The following is a 23,785-nucleotide window of genomic DNA, read 5'->3' as shown; positions in this document are numbered from 1 at the left end:
TGGAGTTGAAAGCAATTTATTTAGTTGCATTGCTATTCTGCCTTATACCCTCAGATTCAAGGAAGCTAACAATGCAACAGGAGGTTGCAAAGACAAAATATAACAGTCCAATCATCATGGTTAAAATGCACAGATTAAAACAGCCCCCCCCCCAAATATATATAGATTAAAAACATATTTTTTTAAACAAGAAACCAACAATAATGCGGCCAAATCTGCCTCACCCTCCACCGCATGGTCTCTGGAATAAAACTCTCTCACATGCCTTCTTAATGTAGTGAGTGAAGGCACCCCTCTGCACCCACTCTTTCACACTCACTTTCAGTACAATCTTTTAGTAAGGCTTCAGTGATTTTGAAGCGCAATGAGCTTCCTGGGCCAGGTGGCTTCCCTGCAACCTTCAGGCTCTCGGTAGTTCCTTGTCCTTTAACCATTAAAGCATCTATCACAGTCAAATTATTTCTGTAGGGAAAAGAAAATCAAATGACTATTACTAAATGAATAAGCATACTCATGTTTCTAACAATTCCCTTCCCTGATCCTAAGTCGTGACATGTCTCACTCATTTATGCTTAGTTGATTCTACTTTGGGATGAAAGCCACGACTGAGCTCCTCAAGTCATAATTAAAGCATAATTCAAACACTTTCAGATGCATACTGTACCTGACAACTATTAGTGATGATACGGTTTTATTAAGAACTGGAGTAAATTTTACTCTGACAAATTTCTTCTCACCAGGCTTCAAAATCACATTTAAAACCAGCTGCCGTGACAATCCCTCTGTATATCCTGTGGAGCTCTGCAAAGTCTGCCCCTTAACCAAGGAACACAAAATTTTAAAGTGAGTAAAGTGCATGACTTTCCCCATCACTACATTTATGGATAGCTTAAATGCTGTATATTTGAAAACTTTATTATTTTTTCTGAAGCAAAAGAATGCATCAAAGTACTGGGCACTTTTACAGAGTAACAAACATGACAGAACCCTGCCCCAAGGAGCTTACAGTCCAAATTTAGACAGAGAGAGGAAGACATGAAGAGAAAGAGTAAGAGAGGCTTTAAGGAGACGTAATCCACTCTAAAACCAAAGTTTCTTTCAAGAAGATCAAAAAGTGAGGGGAAGAAGCAAGTGATCACATCTTACAAGGTGACTGCTGTGAGGAGAGGAAGGGAAGGATATTGCAAGCTGCTTTGAGTCTCCTTACTACAGAGAAAAGTTGGGTATAAAAACCAACTCCTCTTCTTCACGTCGTGTTAGACCTGGTTTGCATTATACCTGGACCATGTCTGTGTATGTAAAGCATGACTACTAATAAGGGAAATACAAAAAAGGAATTGCCTCTTGAGAACGTAGCCTATATTGGAAAGAGTTAGAGAACCCCTGAGTAAGATTAAACCAAACGGAAAACAAAATTCCATTGACTGGGGGCATAAGCAATTAATGTCAGGAATCTATGGACTTCTTTGCTTACTATATTTTTGGGTATATTAAGGTGAACACTATGAAGCTGCCTTATAGCGAATCAGACCAATGATCCATCAAGGTCAGTATTGTCTACTCAGACTGGCAGCAGCTCTCCAGGGGCTCAGGCAGAAGTCTTTCACATCACCTACTCCCTGGTCTTTTTTAACTGGAGATGCTGGGGATTGAACCTAAGACCTTCTGCATGCCAAGCACATGCTCCACCACTGAACCACAGCCCCTTCCCAAGTTGCTGTAAGTACGCTCCTAAAAAAAGTGTGATTAAGGAGCAATGATTGCAGATACATATTACAGTTCTTCTCTGGGAGCCAGCAGTGGTAGTTGTACTTGGCTACCTCAGAATGTACACATTTTCCTGCACCCAGGCTACTTTGTATATTGCAAGTTTATTTATACCTTTAATACCTAACTACAGTCAATGGCCAGCAGTATCTGCATACTGCGGACTGTAGTGTGGGAGAGATGTTTGAGACACTGTGACTTGCCTCAGGCTATTCAAAAAGTTTATGGATACAAGTCGATGCTTTCAACTACTATACTACATTGGCTCTACGTTAAGATCTGGATAAAATAAAACTAGTTGATAAAAAGTTACTTACACAGTTTCTAGAGACTTGAAATTCTAGTGTCCTCAGATTGAAATTTGTTGGCTTACTCAAATTGAACCTAAAAACAACAGACAGTAGCAAGGCATAGCTATGAATTTTGGAAATATCATGCATCAGTATTTCAATTAATATTCTGTAGGGGGTTTTTTTTGTCAGCATGGAATAACAGCTATTAGAAAAGCTAAGTGTAATACCATTTAATGTAAAGACAAGTAATATAATAAATGGATGCTTGCAATGGTTGTCTTGCAGCCAGAATTGCAAACATAAAAGATTTAAACTTAAGGCTGAAACTAGACAGAGCAGTGGCAGACCCATCTTTTAGCTGCAGAAGTGCTGGTGGTGGCAAAGGGGACACAAAGTAACCCTTCCTCCCATGAATCCCCTTTGAGATGCTTTTCTCACCACTGGTCTCCAGTACCAGAAGTGAGGCCAGCTGAAGAATGCCTCCAGAGAACAACTGTGGAGAGGGGGAAGAGATTCAATACCATTTTGGCAATGCCAGTTTTTTCTTTACATCTCCCCCATCTAAACACTTGTTTTGCACATGACTGGGGCAGAGTACTCAAATTAATTTTAGTGCGCATGCCCTCAACCAGCCCCGGTGTTTAGGGGCTCTGCTGTTCAAGGCAGGCCCCTTTGCTGCCCCCCTCCATGCAAGCTCCCTTTTTCGAAATCAATGCATGTGCGCTCTATGCATGCATGGCACAGCACAATGACATCACCGCACAGGCTGCGCAAGCGGGAGACGAGGGAGCGATAGGCAGTGCACAAGAGTGCTGTTGCGCTGCTGTTTTCCCTTGCAGTACACTCTTTGGAAGTCTCCGAAGAGCATACTGTTTTGGAGGTACCCAGCTGCTTTTGGGTTGAAAGTGGCTGAGCAGGGCCTTCCCATTGCACTGATAAGCACAATGGGAAGGCACCCCTTGGTTGCTTTCAATCCCAAAGCAGCCAGGCACCGTTAAAGCAGTGCACTCTTCAGAGAATTCCAAGGAAGCCTCCAAGAGCATACGGCACTGTGTAGCACTCCTCCAAGCCTGCCTTAAAGGCAGGCTTGGAGGAGCACTCTGCATGGGCAAGGGGGAGTAAGGGGATGCCTGGCAGCACCTCCAGGGCAGCGTAGTGCCCTAGGCAGTTGCCTACCCTGCCTACTCCCACACGTTACGTTGGCCCTGCCCTCAACGTAGTGTACATCCACCGCCTCTTTTGCATCCATTCAAGGTTTCATCTCTCTGGTGCAGCTGATTATGCTGCTTCTGTGGATTTTAAAAGCAGCAAGGATTTGGCAGCCAATTCATGGAAGACTTTGTACTCTGACCATCACTTACCGGTCTATTAGCTTATCGACAAAGACTGATGGATTGGAATATAGTGCTATGGGAAGAAACTGAACAAAAACAGGAAGATCTGATGGATTTTCTAGAAGAATCTCTTCCTCCTAGAGGAACAAAATTCAATTCAGATTCTAGTGCAGGAAACTTTTCTGACCTTTTTTAGTACTGTATTAACATGAGCAGGACTTACAGATGAACTGTTGGTGGTGGTAAGGGAGAAATCCAAATAGCGTGTTGAGCCAAGTAAAGAGGGCCAGACCAGTTCTGCTGTGATTTTGGATGCTACAGCCTTCTGCAGATCAGTGTCTACTTCAAACACAGCACTTAACCTAAATGAATGACATAATTTAGAATTAAGAAACTTGAGAAAAGATCATATTTCACGCATATAAAAATACATTTGCTTAAATCATTTTCTAAAATAATCCAAGTATCTGAGGGATGCTGCGTCAGTTCATGTTTTCAAGGAAAGTAAATGCCTTACATGATGCCTTAGACAGTTTTTACACCTTAGTTTGTATTGTTTTCCCATTTTATAGTCCTAGTACATTGCTTATTGAAGGTCTTGCTGATGGCTTGAATTGGTCTTTATTTTTTGTAATCTGCCTTCAGCCTCAGCAAGAAAGACATACTATAAATGAAGTGAATAAAGTTTAAAGACATTGTTCAGGCTCCAGACCTAGTTCAGAAAGAATCACAAGAGTCTTATTGGAATTCAAACACAGAGGTCATCAGGTCAAGTTAAAGCTGGCACTCATGTGATCAGTTTGCAGAAACCAAAATGCTATATGTGGGCAGAGTCAACACTAACTGTCCTTTTTGTAATACTGAACTAATGCTCTAAATCAGAATTGTTGAACTCATTTGCTATGAGGACTGGAACTAACATAAATGAGACCTAGTTGGACCGGGCCATGTGTGTCATAAAATGTAATGCCAGGTAGCAGAGATGTAAGCTTTATAAAGGACGCAGACATACACAATGAAAGATTTTCTTAAAATGTAAAATAAAACATGATTAAAACATTAGCACTGAGGAGTCTCAGCCAATAGAAGGAAAAGAGGTTCAGTAGCTCTGCTGTGTGATTGAGCAAGCCTGGTAAAGCAAGCTGTGATGCAGAAGGAAGCAAGAGAGAGGGAAAAGGAAGCAGACAGCAGCTTGCCGCTTGTGGGCCTGATAGGAGCCCTCCGGGCCGCACATTTGACACCCCTGCTCAAGATGCTTCTACAAAATGATATCCAAGCCCTAAACTATCTTCAAGAAGAGATCCAGAACTTAAGGAATTGTAATCCCAAATACATATATGGAAGCATTTACAAAACCTCCTCAGTACACCACAAGCCAGTTTTTTTAAACACAAAAGCATACTTTTGGTGGTACCGTGAACAATTTTAAGAAGAAGGTGCCTTGGACCATAACCAACCCATGGCGTCCCCATCCATAGGACATTCCAAGTACTAGATGAGCATAGGCAGTTTATCATTGCCTTCCTCCACATAGCAACCTGTCTTCCTTGGTGGTCTCCCATCCAAGTACTCACTATGGCTGACCCTGCTTAGCTCTCAAGCACAAGGACCTTGGGTCAAACTGGGCCAGTCAGACTGCTGAACAATTTTAAAGAATACAGATATTTCCTCTCAGCCATGAGGGCAATAAGATCTTTCCTTCAGTGTCATAGTGGCAGCCCAAGTTTCTTTGTTACTAACCTCATTTGTGGAGCTTATGAATTCCTCCACTGCCTACTCTTAGAACAGTTTCTCCTTCTATGTTTGCTTACCACTTCATTACAAAGTACTACAAATATACTATTTTAACAAGCAGTTGCATTTTCTTAAAAACCCAGTGCCAACGAAAAACAAGTACTCACTGATTGCCTGAGTGATGTCTTATTCCAGTCCATTCTTTGAATAAATTCTCATGCAACTCCCAATCTGAATCCCATGCATCTTCTTGCATAGACATGCTATGTTGCAATTTTGATTCAGCTGGAAAAGAGACAGTCATTTTCAATACCCAGAATACTCAAAACAGCTAAACATCAGAAATTAAAGCCACTTACATTTACTCAGAAAAGGCAATCCAGCATAGCAGTGATTCCCACACTGTAAACCAGGGTCAAAATACACATTTGCTATCTGAAAAATAGCACAAGACACAAATTGAATTAAACAAAATTCAGGAATGTAAAAAAATACAGGGATTTAGGAAGAGCTGCTTAATAATGGGTAAACTCCAAAACTCAAACCTTGGATTTTTTCCCAGGCTCCAAATCTTCCTTGTTACTTCTTAATCTCTTGTAATAAAACCGGACATCTTCAGAGAGTGAACGGATCTGCTGTATTTTAACCTTTTGCGAAAAAGAGCTCATGATGCTTAAACTCTGATGAACTGTCTTGCCCTAAGGGGAAAAGAGGGAAATGTATCACTTTATACATATTTACACCCACAGACTCCTGGTACTACAGTTGCTAAATTCCTTTGTGTAGGAACATCTAGAAGACAATATTTTCCTCCAGTCTTCGTCATTTTGGTCTTTCCAACACAGGGACGTCTAGATACATTATTCAACATATTCTGCCCATGATTCAAGTTGAAGAAACATTCATGCAAATGTTTTGTAGCCAACAGGAAAGCTTTCTATACTTTTTGTACAAATGCTGGAAAAACCTGAATGTTGAGCATACTCAGTGCAGGCAGATTATAGCTGAGAAATTTGGAAATCCCTTTACATGTTATAATTGTTATGTTCTGAGTGATTGACTGTAACATCCTGGCCAAATACAATAAATATCCAAGCAGGAGTAACAGTGGCTTTAGGTGGTCTTAACCAGCCATAAAATGGCATAAAAGAGGAGAAAAGACTTATCTTCCCCCATACCTTTCTCTCACAAAAATAAAATCCCCAGTGGCTACATTGGGGGGGGGGGGCTTTTAAAATAATAGAGCTACACGTTGTATGTAGTTCTTCATTAAGAGAGCACTCTAGAAACTAGTGCTCTTGTGACTCATCATTATTTTACAGGCAAAATAGTGGTTTGGATCCAGTTTTGTTTATTATGATCTTTGCTTGTAGAATGGGTCTTTGCCCCTTTTCCTTGCTTCCTATAACCATCTATGATAGTGTGGGGTGGGTGGGAATCCTTGGTAACATTATGGAATGCAGTGCAGGAAGCAGACATAGTAAATCCCATGATTTCTTTCTTCCACTACTGACCCCTTTGTGCCACATTCTAGAAGCCCCTGACTCTTATAGGCTACAGCAAGAGAGTCAAGGTGGCAAAGAACAATTCCATGAGCAAAATTCACTCAGTTCTTTACAGCTAGGCCTTTGTTTCCAGTGCAGAAACACTTATGAGCAAAGGCCACTCGAGCAAAAGTAATTTATATTCAAAGGTACCTTGTGCTTTGTACTGAACCCATCCACTTTGCTCCCCCATCTCCTCTCATTGTATCTGAAGTTCACATTATACTAAACCAAGTTAAGTGCAGTGCTGGTCACTTGCGCCATCTCTCCAACACCTCACAATTACCAACAAACTGACAATATTAATCTAGTACTACAGAAAAAAATTGTCTGTTTTTCATGACAAAAAAAATCCAGTGTGCATAGTTACACACTGAAAGTTAAACATTAATATTTTAAAGCTTCTAAAATGTGTAAGATTCTATATGAAGAATTAGAGAGGAAGAGTGCTGAAGGATTAGTCTCAGGAAGTATTACTCCCTATGATGCTGTCTTCGCCTTGGAACAGAGATGCAGTTTATGGCTGTGCTAATACTCTATGCAAAGACAAAACGTCTCTTCCCTTTTCTTTCTGAAATCTCTGCAGGAGATGCTTGAGAATATAATTAAATTGTTTTCTATATTACTGCAACAACAACAGCCAACAACAACAACCTACTGAACTATCTCACATAAATATCATGTTCTGAACCTAGTAGACAGTTCTTCCAATACAGGATGATACTTAGTATAAAAGAACCATTAGATCTATGATCCCATTGTTTCACATCTTCATTAGCAAAAGGAAATTTAGCAGATATCAAACATGATTAAATTTGTTTTAAGCAACCTCAGAGAATTAATGGAAAACTGTGGATCATCATAGAGCAGAAGCCTTTCATTTCTGAAAGGGGCAACAGCTTTGGAATATCTGATACTACAGAACACATGAAATTGCCATCTAAGAAATCAGATCACTGGTCTATCTGGGTCAATACTGTCCACTCTGACTGGTGGTGACTTGCCAAGGTCTCAGAGGTCTTCTCCATCACCTCCTAAGTGACCCGTTTAAAGGTGCCAGGGATCAAACCCACATCCTTCTGCACACAAAGCAGATGCTCTGCCACCGAGCTGTGGCTCTTCCTGATGAGGTCCAAAAATGACTGATGCAGGTTTTTAATTATGTGTAGCTAAATATTCTTCTGACAGTATAACTTGTGGGGGTGGGGGGAATACACGGAACTAATTTAGATGCTTTCAACTATTCTGAAGTGGCTCAAAAGTAGCAGCCAAGAAACTGTCCTCGATATCCATACCCTGACTTGTTCCACTGAGAACTGCAGGATAATCAACACAGCAACTAGTCTCCTTAGAAAAATAACACGTTTCATATTTCAGTAGCAGTCACTCATGAAGTCATGAGACATCTGAAGCACTTGGCAGAGCTACAATTTACTAGTTCTAAGCTCCAAGACTAATAACAATTACTCTCCAGATAAGCATCAATAAGAAACCAAGTTTAGGGAATACACAACAGCTCTGTGCCAAAAGGCTCTTCGTGCTATTGCTAGGAAGAGAGCAAGGACTCCTGCAGCAAGGGCAAACAGCTTGTTAGCTTGAGTTTGGTCTCTGTCCCTTATAGACCTGTTCAAAAATAATTCAAGGAAATGTTGAGAAATAAGCAAAAAGAAACTGTCAGAAATTCTTCCAAATAAATTATCTTACAGGAAAAGAAGGTGGAAGGACGATATGTTTCGGAGAACAGGTAAGTGAGCCTACAGCTATTACAGCCTTCACAGGAATGGTTAAAATCTGTGGAAAGGAGGGAAAAAAACAGTTTAGAGGCAACAGTCAAGACGATCTGTATGTGCATTTTAAATCCAGTTTTTGTTGCTAGCAGTACAATTCCTGGAACCTTTTTTGAAGTGTCATACACATGAAAGTTTATACCCAGAAAATAATTTTGTTGGTCTTAAAAGGTGCCACTGGACTCAAACTTTATTCGTTTTAAAACTCAGTTTTACAAGATGAGCACTAAAGCTAGAGGCTGCCAGGAGAATAGAAAGCTAAAGACAAAGGAGCAAATAACAGTAGGTTGATTGGTGAAATGGAGAGAAGGAAGCTGGAAAAAGGAACAGGCTATGGGGGCTTTCAGGGAAGGCAAAAAGGAAATGAGGGAAAGGGGAAAATGAGATGCTCCCCACAAGTTCTTGCGGGTTCCCCTCTTGAAAGTGAAACTTAAGCTCAGAATTCTAGATATTGAAATGCAAATGTTATATAGCCTGGCCAACAAGTCCTGCTCCCCGCTGAATTTCGAACTTCCTCTCTCAGGAGGGAAATTAGCGTCGTATTTCTCCTCTCTGCAAGCCCCACAGCAACGGCGTGTGTTCTCGTTAACGAGATGTAATGCATTACCATCTGCTATCAACATGGCATGACATTCTCAATACCAATTTGGGTAAGGTATAGGATTAACTTGCACAAGGCAAACTCAAGTTTAAAAACCTGATCAAACAGCTTCTAGTTTTGAAGCTTCCTGAAAGGTTACATACTGACTAAACTAGGGGTTCCCAAACTTTTCTTTCCTGCGGCCCAGTTATTTTTACACTTCTCCTTCATAGCCCACTAAAATTTGGGGGTGGAGCCAAGAGACTTTGGGGGTGGAGTCAGGCGACAGGAATTATGTCATTTCCTGTGGTGTCAAGGGCCAAGTGATGTCACTTCCAGGGCACACTGAACCAAAACTCCACCTTTTCCTATGATGTCACTTCCAGGACACTCCCCCAAACCTGCCTCTTCTTCTGAAGTAACTTCATTTTCAGAAAAATCTCTCAAACTCATGCTGAGCCAAAATGGGGTGGAAAGTGGGCGGTCCTCTCTTTCCACTTTCACACCTATCTGCATGCACCTATCTGTTTGTGTGTTCTTCTCCAGCTTGCAAGCACTCCTAATGCCCATGTTCAAATGTCTGCACCATCTACACACCCCTTCCTCAATAGCACTGACCAGTGGATGCAGTTGGGAGTGCTGTTGCCATTGCCATCAGGAATGACAGCACGGTGTACCACCCACACTGCCAGCTGCTCTACCTCAAAATATGCTGAAACATTTAGTAGGCCCTTCCTTCAGCTGCTACTACTGGAACCCTGACTCAAGCTATAACCAAGCTTGCTTAGTTCCAAGAAAATCTTTCGACAGCTATTTTTCATATTTTTCTTTGGCTGAAACACTGGGAAATTGCTGTGAAAGGTAGCAGAGAATTGTACTGTAATTAATGAATTAATTAATTTCAAGTTATATGAAGTTCATACAAGCTTTTCTGCAGTTATCCCAAAAAGGATATTTATGAAGGGCCTGCAGCTTTTTACTGGCTGTGTTTCCCATGTCTTTAAAAGGAACCAGTTTTGCAGATATTTAGCCAGTGAACTTCTTTAATTCTTTTTAATATCTACAGGAGGAGTTTAATTTTGGTGTCAGACAGCTGTTAAAAGCAGGACCAATAAAATGGTGCCAAGTTCACAGTACCATCACTTCCAGTGCTGTTGAGATATACTGCAGTAATCTCCTATAATCTCTTTCTGCCCCACACCTCTCACTCTCACTCACTCACACAGAAATCTCATAGAAAGACCAGCTGGCTACAACTGGGGGTGCCAACTTTTCATTGGCAGAGCTCCTATGTCTGCAACAACAGTATGATGACCAGAAAAGTTTCATCCAGTAAAAATGGAAGGAAAGAAAGGGAAATAATGAAATGGAAGGAGAGGAAAAGAAGACATGGAAAGAAAGTACATAAGAGGAGCTATGTTGGATCACGCTAGTAGACTATCCAGTCTAAAATTCTCTCATACAATACCCAAAAAGCATCAGATTGTCCACCAGTGGGGTCAGGGCACTAGAAGCCCTCCCACTGTTGCTTCCCCCCCCCCCCTTCCAGCACCAAGAATACAGACAGAGCATCACTTGCAGGGAAAGAAAGAAAGGGGGGAGGGGAAAAAGCCTTCCTCACCATCAGATGACCCCAGCCAGCAACAATGCTGCCCAGGGGTCATTTGGTAAAAAAAATAGCTACTGGAATGCCCACTCCACGCCCCTCCTGGCTGAAAAAAACACACACAGCCTTCTTTGCTGCCCAGGCCTCCTGGGGAAATCTCCCCAAAAGAGCATACTGCAAGGCACATGAAAGCTCATACCTTGAAGAACACTTCATGGGTCTAAAGTGCCAATGGACTCCAGCTTTTCTCTTAAACACTGGGAGGGGGGGAGAAGGAAAGAGAAACAGCCCAGCTCCTCTCTGCACAACACAGAGACGATGGAAGGAAGGAAGCCAAACAGAGCTCAGGCTTTGCAGCCTGTGTCAGTCTTCAAGGCTAGCTTTTTTCTGCACAACAGAGAGACGGGGGAAGGAAGGACGCAGAGCAGAGGTTATGCTTTGCTGGGGGCAGGGCTAGCCTTGGCTTTTCTTGTGACCCTGTAGTGAGGCTTCCATGGCCCGGTACCGGGTCACAACCCTGCATATGGGAAACAGTGGACTAAGCCATATATTCAAAAAATATACACAGCAAACAAAGCAAAACAAGAAATTGTTATCACAACACAACAGCTAACAGTCAACTGCATTTCTTTCATTTGAATCCTATTTATTTCCAGCTGTATCACTTTCGTGGTTGACATTATTGAGGAGTACCTCATAATCTGTTATGATCTGTATTGCACCATCATGAATTCCTTCAAGTTCTTTTGGTAACAGTCTTACTCTGAATACAGTATATGAACTGGGCATTAATGTTACCTGTAACATAGAAATATACATCAGCTTCATTGCTTTATCCCACAGTCTTCTAATATATAACAAAAGGTCACAACAACAGGTATCTTAAAAGAAATCTATAAAAAAATGCAGGAGAAGTCTACTGGCATCTTAAAGACCAGCAAGGTTTTATTTCAGCAAAACCTTTTGTGGATTAAAGCCCTTTTCAACAGATGGGCAAACTTCATCAGATGCAAACTAGTCCACAAAAGGTTGTGCTAGAATAAGATCTTGCTTAGACTGTAAGGTGCCACTAAATTCCTGATTCTTTTTCCACCAACACTAGCCTCTCAAATTAGTAACACAAAATAATTATGTTATTTATATAGTACTATATGCGCATTTGGCATAAATCAAGCTAAAAAAAATAACCAAAAATTACTAGTAATTTTGCTAGTAACATCTGCTTCAAATGCTATGACAGCAACTGCTACATACCTATTTGTTTTAAGTCTTTATGAGGTTCTTTTATCAGTTTTTTAAAAACTGTACATATATGTTGCAGGCAGGTCAGCACTATAAAGTGAGAAAAGGAGGCATATATCTCCATAAATAAGGAGTACCCCTCTGTGATGACTTTAGTAAATTACTTTGTGTAGGAGGCTTCCTAAATGCACAGGAATTGCCTGATGAGGATAGGCAGTTACTTTTAGCCTTTTGCCATTGGAAGTTAGGCATGCAATGTGATCCTACATATATTTACCTAGAAGGCAGTTACACTGAATTGTATGGCACTTGCTCTTAAGTGTGCTTAGACTGCAGGCTTAGCAATATAATTAGCACCTTTAGTCCATATGCTATATACAGCTAGTATTTGGAGAACCAAGAAAGATTGTTACTTACTGAAGTTTGATCCAGTGCACTGGCTTTTTCCAGATCTGGGAGATTTGAAATTATTGTAGTTCTGTTGCCTTTTGCAGCAGCCAGAAGTTCTATGATCAAGCCATCTCCTATCACATGCCAGCTTTTTATAGCCAGCTTGAAAAAGATGGAACAGTTTCAGTAATAAGATTGTTGCCATTTAAATGTCAAAAAGAACATTTTAAAAATCTTTTTACCTGAATTGGATTGCTGTTAATGATTGCAAACAAAATGCTATTCGTTTCTGTGGCACTTAATATACCAAAATCTATGATCCGTTCTTCAGATTTCGGGGGCAACACAAAATACTAGAAAAACAGAAGATTTTTCTGCATTAAGGATCGTTGAAATATGAATTCATTTTTAAGTTAGTAGAATGTTCTTGATTACATAATTGCTTGTAGAAAAACAATTATTCTGCAACAGGAAGTCTCTTGATGCTTCAAGACATCAATGTGCTCAACTCTGCTAGTCATAAAAGTGCACATGGAACACAAGCACTTCATGGATGTCCTCTCTCCCTTCCCTTTAAACATGTTTCTTGTGTGTACTAGTGCCACATACTGTCTGTAAAACATCAGAATGCAGACTAAATTTCAGTTCTCAAATGCTTTTCTATGCTGACTTGCATGACAGCAAACATGACATAAATTAATTTCTCCCTTTTCAGGCTGTCTGTTTAGCCAACAAAGATTAGTTATATAATGTGGTTGTCATGTAGCCAAATTTAGAATATTGTTAATATATCTGGTTACTTCATCTCAAAAAATCATATCTGGAGCCCCCCAGCAAGTCTAGGGCTTGGCACACTTCTGTAGGAAGAAAGGCTGAAGATTTGGGGAAACTGCTTTTTAGGAAAAATCTGACTGCTTAGAAGACTAGGTTCAGATGGAGAAATCCACAGAGGACAGGTCTTTTATGCATGATAACTAAATAGAAACTAAATAGAGGCAGCATCATTAGATGCTGCATCAAGACACAAACTTCAGAAATTATAGTAGAGTTTTCATCATGCCCTGCTTGGGATCCCACAGAGACAACTGCTTGATTGGCTGGACACAGATCTAGAAAGGGTAGATGCATTTTCACTTTTACTGAGATTAGAAAATTTTAATAAAAGAATCCAAATATGGACCAAAATGTACTTTGGTCTTGCTTTGATAATAAACAGACAACCAAACCACACTGAAGTAGCTTAGTTGTCTGAATTATGGGGCCAAATAGTAAGGAGAAGTTTTCTATACACAAGGTACAGATGTGTGAGAAAGTTAAGGTCTGTTTTCACTCCAAGTTTCCAGAGCACAGTATCAGAGTCCATTCAGATTGTTAATTTAGTCACACAGTTCATCTTAGGAAAAAAATATTCCAGAAATTGTTTTTCTCTTTATTGTCCTTTGGCATAAGCAGCCTGAGGTCAAAAGAAGCGGAAATGCCACCACCGCACAAGGGTGTATACACACATACACATCCTGGGAAAGTTTGTTTCTATACAAACTCATCAAAGCCAAAGGAGAAAGAAGTAATTTTTCACTCACCTTCAAAACAATCCCTTGATTTTGATCAACTTGTTTTTAACCAGACCTTTTTTGTTAACATTTAGACTGGGTCTGTGGTTACTGCTTAACATTCAGCACAGGGCTCAGTTTAGTGTTCAGCATGTATCATGCAGAAACAATCATACATATTGTACTTTTAAAAAGATATATTTTTTAAAGAAGTCTTAATACTTACATCTAAAAATCCAGTGTATGCTCGTACAGGTAGATGAAATTTAGAAGCATTGGTAATGAGCAAAATATTGTTATCAATATGAAGAGATGATAGGGAAGCCACAAAATGAAGTGTAAAAATATATCTGGATTCATTAGGTGGAATTAAAACTGGTTTGCTGAAGTTGTGTACCTAGGTTAGTGAATAAATATGATCAAAGTCAACACTGATTGCAACTAATGTAACATTTAACAGTAACAAAATAGCCTAATATTATTGGACTTACTTTAAATAATAGTTTGATTTCTTCGGGTAGCGTTATGTCATGAATGAGGACTGCAAAATTGAATGTGTTTGTTAAATAGATTGGTCTTTCTACAGAGTCTGCTGGATTGTCACGGATATGAAATAATGTGGCTGCTTGATCAAATCCTAAGTACCTATTTCAAAATAAGACATAAAAAGTGGAGATTTGCATTAACAAACAATAAAAAAGTAAAACAACTATTCTTTCCCCACAAAGTGGTCAAGCAATACCAAAACAGACTTGCGTTCATTCAAGCTCTTGTTTACACAACCCCATGAATACTTTGTGAGGTTAAAGCCTAGTTTGCCAGTTTTGTAACTGCCCATTCCTGATTTCAGCTGAGTGAGAGCAAATCCAATACAACTCAAACTCTCTTACACAGTGCACCACACCTTGTTCACATCAGAAGTTTATATTTAAAGCTAAAACAGGTTAAGAAGAAAATATAAATAAGAAAAATCTATTATATTTTTATTCCTGTTGACAGTGAGGTCTTGTTTGGAAGCCTTTTTCAAAGCTACTTACAACTATGGCTAGTTATAGATCTGCAGAAATTTGTGAGACGTTATAAATGTAAAACTGTATTTTTCTAAATCCATTCCAATGTAATCTTACCCATCTAATACTTCCGCTTGATAAGGAATTTCAAGTTTTGAATAACTCTTCTCTTTTGCTTTAACTGTTATTTTTCCTGAAAACTGTAGAAGTCGTTTTGCTTTTGATGCTATATATGAAAAAAAGCATAAACTGTATTATTAGGTGCACATAAAATATACCTACATTTTACTATTATGGTTAAAAGTCTTCGGTTGATTGAAGATCTATCACAATTCAACAGTGGAGCTACTTTGACAACTTTTATGACAACATGCTATCCAACTAAAATGCTAGAACTTAACCAGACTGTGACTGATTCCGCACTAGCCTTTGGTCCTGGTTTCGTTCTCAGCTGGAGTTTGTGTGGGTCAGGGAGCAAGCAGAGAACATGCCAAAGCAGAGATGCCAAAGCAGGATCCAGAAAAGAGAGCCACCCTCTGTACTGGGAAAGTAGCCACACAGAAGGCAGGGAAGTGCTAAATGCGGAATCAGTCCTTAAATCTGAAGCTTGAACGCAGGGCTGTTGTAAGACAGTGGTTGTTTCTTTAGCCTAAGCAGTTTCAACAATACCCCTTCACTATTCCTTAAGAGAAAATGGAGCTCTCAATAAAATGTTGTCATAGTATATTTTCTTTACTGAACAAAAGTTGAATGGCAAGGTTAAATAATATGGAGCTTCATGAAATTTAAGATGGGGCCAGAGAAGCAGAGAAGAAAATATATATTATTGTAGTTTGCAAGTTACTCTACCAACAACTATCTGCAAAATGGAAGCATGCACAGATTTAAAACTTGCTATCATTAGATTTTACAAAAACCTAGCTGCACAAATAGCACCCACAAACAAGTATACAGGGGGCAGGCAGATTTTTAAAAATGATTTTTATCTTTCTCCTATTTAAATAGTTAGTGCTTACCATCAAAACTAATACTGGCAACTTTGGTATATTTACTTTCAGAAGCTCGCAATGTAATTGGCTTGAAATGTACAGTGATAGCTTCATTTTGTGGTGTGGGTCTAACACTCTAGAAGAGAAGCAGAAATGTTATTTAGTTAAATATCAACCAACTACCTAGGCAATCATGGTTTGAAAATATTGATTTTAAAAGATGAAGTTTATTATAAAATAATTACAACTCTGTGGGAAGGAATTAGAACACCATTATATGACATAAAAATGGGTTCATATAAAAATACAACTCACATAAATGTATTTAGCTGTAACAGTACAGAACATTTAGCAGACAGTTTATAGACCACTTTCTGAGCTCTAGAATGAAGTTGGGAGTCCAGTAGCACATTTAAGACCAACGAAGTTTTATTGATAGATCCAGGTGGGCAGCCGTGTTGGTCTGAAGCAGTAGAACTCTGAAGCAGAGTCAAGTAGCACTTTTAAGACCAACAAAGTTTTATTCAGAATGTAAGCTTTCGTATGCTTTAAGCACACTTCATCAGACAGTAGGATGGAATGGCAAGCAGTCCTAAATACAGAAAAAGTGGGCAGTGAATCAGCATGCAAAATCATGGAAATGTCCCTTAGCAGATTAAAAGAATCACAAGCCAGGGCCTAGTGACTGACAGCCTGCGGCTACGGGGCTAAAAAACCAAAAACAGTAATAAACGCCAGAATAGCAGACTGATATCCATTAATTATCCTGCAATAAATGAGAGTCTGCTCTAGGTTAAAAGGAGGACATAAGATTCTCAGAGGTTTAATTTAAACATGTAACACACACATAAAAACATCATTCTAGTTTGCCATTTAAAAAAATGCATTAAAATGGTTGATTAGTATATGTAATGAGATATACAGTCAATGTCCCTTATTTGAATATGTCAATACAAAAAACATTTTTCTGATAAACTATTCTAAAAGAGAAATATCCCAATGTATTTTTCTTTTAGAACAGTGTATCAGAAAAATGTCTTTTTTGTATTGACAAACTGGAATAAGGGATATTGGTTGTTTATCTTATTACATAAGCTAAACCCATCTTCCACTGTATTCTAATATATTCTTTTTTTGTACTGGCAAACTGGAATGATATTTATAATGCTATGCTACATGTTAAAAAGTAAATTAGATGGGCAGAAACGCCTCTAAGAAAAAGATGTTCTCAGTTTAACCCATGCTTGAGGGGAAATAGAGCAATTAATAGACTCCACATTTACTGCCTTGTGATGGTGGATTCACACCATCATTCTTCAATTCTGTTTATTGCCTTTGCTGTTTTCCCAGGCAACTAATGCTATCCAGACCAAACTTATTATTCTTTCATTTTGTTAATGTCACTATTTTGCATGCTTAACCACTGCCTACAAGCTATATGAAGCACTGCTAACTGTACCGCATTTCATCAGAAGATGAAGTGTGCATGCACATGAAAGCTCATACCCTGAATAAAACTTTGTTGGTCTTAAAGGTGCTACTGGACTCCAACTTTGTTCTATTGCTTCAGACCAACACAGCTGCCTTCCTGAGCTCTAGAATGTTTTACTAGAAGGTAGTATCATTTTTGTGAAAATTTCTATTCCAACCTGAAGACTGCTTATGGCTTCCATATCCCCACTATTCGTTGCTTTTACTAATGATAATAAAAAAGGTGACAAGAATCTTGCCATAGGTCTATCAATAGAATTTTACAGAACTGATATTTATGTTGCCTCTACACTACCATATAGAGACCCTCTGTACTGGGAAAGAAAACACACAGTACCTACCACATTTAATTTTATTTCTACCCTCCCGTATCACCTCTTTCCACCAGAAGATAAACACAAGCATCTGAACATTAGGCAGCATCATATAGGAGAAAATGCAAAAGCTGTTTAAAATACCACTTTCAATGCTTAAGCATGAGCACCAGACTTCTCCTGAAGAACTAATTAATATTTAAACAGTAGGGAAGAAAAACAATCCTTAAAGATCCACACAAACAATTTCAGCTTGGTTATGAATCTTCTGTTGCATATTGTGTATAACAACAGAAGTTTTAAGTGCTATAATGGAAGGGTAACCACCATGTTTTTATCAGTGCAGCACAGCTTAATATTAAGGGGTACTCATCATAAAGTAAATATAAACCCTTCTGGCACAGAAACAGAAGGGTTATAAATAGGCATATGGAAATATGAATATTTTAAAAGAAAAATGGCAAGAAAGAAAGGCTCTGCAGGCCTACATATAAAAGTTAGTACAGGTAAGATTTTATTGTAATTGGCAGCTGTAATGTTAGAGTGCTGACGAGATGCAGTTCACCAAGTATCTAGCTTAGATGCCTGCTAAATATAGTCTGGGCCTTTTCCTATGACATTAAGGTGAAGCTTGGCTTCTTCCTTGCCTATGTTGGAACAAGCCTTGGAGACACATACCCCTGCTCTCAACCCTCCATCTTTACGTGGAAATGAGAGGGAATATTTCAGCCTTCAAGTGATATCAGATACCACCCCAATATACTTAACATGCAGAATGACAGCAGAAACCGGAGCAATAATCAAAACACCAGAACTTGGACCATACAGACTATGCAAACAATACCCTTTAAACAAAAACGAGGGCAAAAAGACTGACTCTGTAGATACCCCACTCAATAGTTTAACTCATACTACTTTTGTTACAAAGGATAAAGAGGGAAGCCTTCAAGCAGAATCCAATCAGTCTGAAACTTTGGGGGTCTTCAAAGGAGAGACACCAGAAGCCACGCTGAAAATTTGGTGCCTCTACCTCAAAAAACAGCTCCCCTAGATCCCTGCATACCCCTGGACAGATCCCCATTGTAGCCTATGATGGCTCTATAGGCTATAATAGAGCCGAAGGCATTTAAAGGTGTCATGGTCCTTTAAATGTGTTAGTGGAGCTGGAATGGTGTTTAAAAGGACTGCATTCTCTTTAAATGCTGTTTAACTGCAGCTATCCTGTCTTCCTAGATAATACTGACTTTTCCCAGGATTATCTGGGATTGCCAATGCTATACACCCCACTGAAAGAATAGCCAATAAATACTGATAAGGTATTATTACCCCCCCCCCTTTTTTTTTGCTTGGATAGAGCCAAATGTACAGCCCTAGAAAGAACAGACCAGATGTGTCGGTGTATAAAAGTTATGTTAAACCTAAGAATTTCCTGCAGACAAGGAACTAGTATTGGCTAGCGTTCACCATTCACATTTATATGAGGGTGTGTGCAAGCTATAACCTTTAGCATGCAAGGAGAGTGATTTTTACTTTGAAAGGTGTCAGATTTTCTGGGATGTGCTGCCATGCCCTTAAGTATGAAACCCATCCGGGTATGGGCTATCTTTAAAAGGCAAACAGCTTTTCATTTGGTTTATTAAATTTAACTAGGATCAGAGTGCAAATATTAGTGTAAACTACAAGAAACAGCCCGCCACTGCTGCCCACAGGCGTCCAGTGTTGGATGATCATTATGCCCTCCTGGAGGAGGGGGGGGGGGGGAAGAAGCAAAATAAACTATGCTGCAAGAGAACAAAAATGCATTTCAGAGATGCAACAGATCTAACCATCTAATGAAGTGTGCATGCACAGGAAGGCTTATACCCAGAATTAAACTTTGCTGGTCTTAAAACTTTCATTGAACTCAAACTTTGTTCTGTTGCTGCACACCAACACAGCTACTCACCTGAATTCCACTCATGCTACATAAGAAGAATGAAGACAACTAGGAAAGCCTTAAAAAATATTTGTACATTCATTTCAATGACTTAGACTGTAGGGAAGTTTTAAGTGCTTAAGAAGAGACTCATATTAAGCACTTGGAATTTCACCTACAAGAGCATCCAACAGTGCAGTCCTGAACTGAGTGACACCCTTCTAAATCCAGTGAAGTCACTGAGCTTAGATGGGTGCAACTCTGGATGGGAATACACTGCAAGCCTCGTGTATGTATACTTTTTAAATCACTGCACTGCATGACAGATTTTTGTGAACATTATTAACATGCACTCATGTACTTGTAAATGCATTTTTGAAGGTACTGACTAGTTACTTGTGCACTTTTCAAATCATCTTCCCTGAAGGACAGATCTGAAAGCAAAATGACCATTTTGGACTTCCATGGAATTTAGTGTGTTGTAGTTCACTGCTATAGCCACCCTGAGCCTGCTTTGATGGGGAGGGTGCGATATAAATCCAATCCAATCCAATCAATCAGTAAAATTTCATTTCAAGATAGTACCAGAACAGCAATTGTTTAAATTCTTTAATTACAAGTTCAAAGTAATAATTAAGGATGGCTATGAAAATTAGAGCCTGGTTGACTATAAACAGCTTCTCCAAATTGACTTCTAAAAGTGTCTTTGTTCTTGAATAGAAAGTTGAGAAATACAAACAGGGGAAGGGGGACCATGAAGTTTCAGCTACACCAGACTGCAGTCTCTTTTCTTAATTTAAAGTTTATAACCAGTTTATATACAAGCTATGAAAATATCAGACCCTTATGCCAGCTAACTCCTCCAACCATCTGTGCCAAAACAGCAAGGAGAAAGTCCATAGTCTCTTGCTGCCATTCTTGTCACAGGTTTGTTATGCCATCATAGCACTCAATGCTGACAAGTTTCCTCTTTGAAACTAGGCAAGAGTACACCAAAACAGGTAGCCAAGTTCTCCCAGAGAAGATGAACTACACCCTCCAATGAGGTTAAGTTGTACAGTGAACGGAGATCAGATTTCAGGAGCTGAGTCTTTGACACTTACTGCACTTATGCTATTTCAGATGCATAGCTGGAATGAAAATATGATGAGATTGTTAAACTGAAGTGGCAGTACTCACTGTTATTGGTACATCCTTTGTTCCTGAATTTAACAAGTGTAGATTTAAAATTTTTGGCAGATCTGTTAAAATGCAAATAAAAAAAAAGTCTAAGGCATGAATTGGACAAAATGAAATCTGTTTAAGTTGCTGCTGGATATATTTTATTTCTGTCATCTAATGTTTAAGGTTACTTCTGGCCAGTTACAAAAGGAAAGCCATTAATTTATACAAGATTTCAGAATCCCTCTAGTCTTATTCTTGCCTGTAAGGGCTAAACTGATGTTGCATCATCAGCTACCTATCATCGCTTATACCAGTCTAATATACAATTCTGTTCAAAAGCTCCACAACTTCTCCAAGTTATGCACAGGGTGTTGATGCGCCTGTGCTTAGTGAGGGTGGTCTTTAGTGACGCAAAGAATGAAGGCTTGCACACAGCAGTGTTAAAACCACTATATACAGTTTATTTACACCTTCACTCTCCAAACCGACAGAATGCTCCGCTGCAACACCACCATACATATCCCACACACAGTAAAGTGTCTTTGTACATTTATACATACTATCCACCCAGGTAACCAATCAGCTTGCTGCTGAGTCATGCTGACATTGCCCAGGCTGATGCAATCTGGCAACCAGCCACCTCCTGTCACTTAGATGATCTACCTGGCAGTTATGTTACTTTCACTTTCCCAGCATGTGCATAGAAACTGCTAGGCTTTGCATATACTGACACCCCTCCTCAGTTTATAAGCACATAGCTGCAACATACCTTAACATTACATATTACATATGTTCTATAGTAACATTGATACATAGTTTACATTCACATTTGCTTTCATATTTACAATCATCACCATTCAGTATTCTGCCTCTGAGACTCTGTGTTGGCACACACGTTTAGTTCTGTTCGTTAATTACTGTTCCAAGTACATTCTTATCAGTTAGATAGCCTCCCCCGGCTCATCCTTTTTTCTCCTCTGGCCGTTCTGCCAGAGCACATACCGTATCATCTGTATTACAGAGGCACATTATTTTCCATTATTTGAGTTTACACATTAGTTTGTCATTCAGAGTTTATTTCTTTAATTAATACATCTGTAGCAGCTAGCATTGTCTTTGGAGTTACATTCTTTGCATTAACACTACCAGTCTGCTGGCACATAGAGCCCGTTATCCAGATACCTTATTGAAGCCTCTACCTTTTCAGGACTCTTAGCTTGTGACTCTTCCTCCTCTGTGGAAGAGGTACCATTATTTAGATCCAGTACACTCTGGTAACACCTGGGCTCCCCATTAGACAGATAACCTCCATTAGACAGATAATCTATGTCACTGTCATATCCATACCGTTTAGGTGGTATTCCTTTATTCTCTCTAGCAGACACTCTGACCTCAGGTGTTTTGCACTTTACAGCTTCAGAGCTTTCCTGCTTTATACTGTCTGAACTGCCAGCACTTTCCTCTCTCTGTTTCAGTGAGGGAGCTTCTCTGTTTACATCACCGTGCCTCTCCTCACTCTGTAGAGATAACTGCAATTCAACTCCTTTAGGCATTTCATTGGCATGGATTCTTGACCAGTTCTCGTCCTCACAGAACGAAGCTGCTCAACTCAGCTTCACCATATCATTTGAATCCACAAACCGATATGCTTTCATGCCATTCTGATAGCCCACAAATAATAGCTTTCTGGCTCTGGCTCCCCCTTTCCTCCTCTTGTCCAGAAGAATATTCACCCATGCCTTAGATCCAAAGATCCTAAGGTAGTCTAGGTTTGGCCTTTTGCCATACAGTACTCTATACAGTACAGAGCCTGAGTCCACAATCTATTAGAGATAAAACAAGCTGTTTTTAATGCTTCTCCCCAATATGCCAACTTCAGTGCACTATCTGCCAGTAAAGCGTGGCACATGGTTTGGAGGAGGCCTCCTCTGTGCTTGGCCACCCCATTTTTGGCTGGAGAGGAGAGGTTGGCAACCCTGTGATTAATGCCTTCCTCATTCAGATAGTTTGCAAAGCATTTACTCATAAATTCACCTCCCATATCACTTTGGAGAGCTGCTATTTTGCAGTTTAATTGCTTTTGAACTCTTTTTGCCCAGTACTGAAAAGTTGGAAAGACATCACTCTTTTGCTTAATTGCATATACCCACACAAAGCGGCTGTAGTCGTCTACTATGACTAAACCATACCTGTTCTTTGATACTCTGGGTGCATACGGCCCCACTACATCTGCATGCACTAATTGGAGTGGTCTTACTGACACCCGGTCACTCTTTTTAGCTAATTGGAACGCTTTGGATTTTGCCTCTTTGCATATATTGCAATCTAGGAACACATCACACTTATCAACCTTATTCCCTTGCAATATAGCCAGCGTTTTATTAATGGTATTGTAGCTTGCGTGTCCCAGGCGTCTGTGTAATCAATGAATGCACCTACTGTGGGGTTGCTTATTCCACACTGCCTGTGCCTTTCCCACCGTCTGGTCTAACTCATACACATTTTCCTTCAACACACCCCTTGCCAATAGTTTACCTTTTTTCAGTATCTTGCAGCCCTTAGCATCAAAAGATACCGTGAAACCAGCTGTTGCTAATATTGAGACGCTTAGCAGGCTCGTCTCCAAAGCTGGCACACAAAACACATTATCAAAGGTATAATTTAGTCCCGGAAAATGCACCGTGCCTTGGCAAAGCACGTCAGCCTCCCGGCCGTCAGCTAAGCTTACAGTTTTTTGACTGGCTGGCTTGGTGTCCTGCAACTGCTCTTCTTTGCAGCAAAATATCTGCGTTTCTCCAGAGTCAATAATCCATGGCACACTCTGTAGCCCTGAGCCAGTTCTCAGCAGAGTTGCTTGCTGCGTCCTTGAAGACAGCTGCCGGCCTCTCCTCTGCTGGGGACAACTCCTACGCAGGTGTCCGGTCTGGTTGCAGATATAACATCTTTTCTTTTTTACTTGTAAAGCTCTCTCCTCCAGCTCTGCCTGCCAGCTGGAAACGACTCCCCCAGGCTTCTGCTTGTGGTCGCGGTCAGCTTGCTCTTTGCATTCCAGCTGCCTCTGTTCTTCAGCCAGGA

General features: G+C 39.9%; 1 protein-coding gene across 2 annotated transcripts in view; it reads right to left on the bottom strand.

The window, feature by feature from the left end:
* LOC132590559 (transmembrane protein 131-like) overlaps positions 1-23,785 on the bottom strand; it is a 121,796-nt gene that overhangs the window by 20,497 nt on the left and 77,514 nt on the right. For both annotated transcript variants that reach the window (XM_060263494.1, XM_060263495.1), the window contains exons 11-27: positions 20,726-20,787; positions 15,854-15,962; positions 14,955-15,063; positions 14,319-14,472; positions 14,054-14,224; positions 12,520-12,630; positions 12,305-12,439; positions 11,339-11,443; positions 8,377-8,463; positions 5,674-5,826; positions 5,488-5,563; positions 5,296-5,413; positions 3,618-3,756; positions 3,422-3,531; positions 2,085-2,151; positions 665-816; positions 320-462 (exon numbers count right to left, since the gene is read on the bottom strand). In XM_060263494.1, the coding sequence (XP_060119477.1) occupies positions 320-462; positions 665-816; positions 2,085-2,151; positions 3,422-3,531; positions 3,618-3,756; positions 5,296-5,413; positions 5,488-5,563; positions 5,674-5,826; positions 8,377-8,463; positions 11,339-11,443; positions 12,305-12,439; positions 12,520-12,630; positions 14,054-14,224; positions 14,319-14,472; positions 14,955-15,063; positions 15,854-15,962; positions 20,726-20,787 (2,001 nt within the window). The remainder of the gene's footprint in view (positions 1-319; positions 463-664; positions 817-2,084; positions 2,152-3,421; positions 3,532-3,617; positions 3,757-5,295; positions 5,414-5,487; positions 5,564-5,673; positions 5,827-8,376; positions 8,464-11,338; positions 11,444-12,304; positions 12,440-12,519; positions 12,631-14,053; positions 14,225-14,318; positions 14,473-14,954; positions 15,064-15,853; positions 15,963-20,725; positions 20,788-23,785) is intronic.

Source organism: Heteronotia binoei, unplaced genomic scaffold (genome assembly GCF_032191835.1).
Source record: "Heteronotia binoei isolate CCM8104 ecotype False Entrance Well unplaced genomic scaffold, APGP_CSIRO_Hbin_v1 ptg000294l, whole genome shotgun sequence".
NCBI classification, from domain to species: domain Eukaryota; kingdom Metazoa; phylum Chordata; class Lepidosauria; order Squamata; family Gekkonidae; genus Heteronotia; species Heteronotia binoei.
The sequence above is the reverse complement of the archived record's forward strand: the minus strand, read 5'-3'. Positions and strand labels throughout refer to the sequence as shown.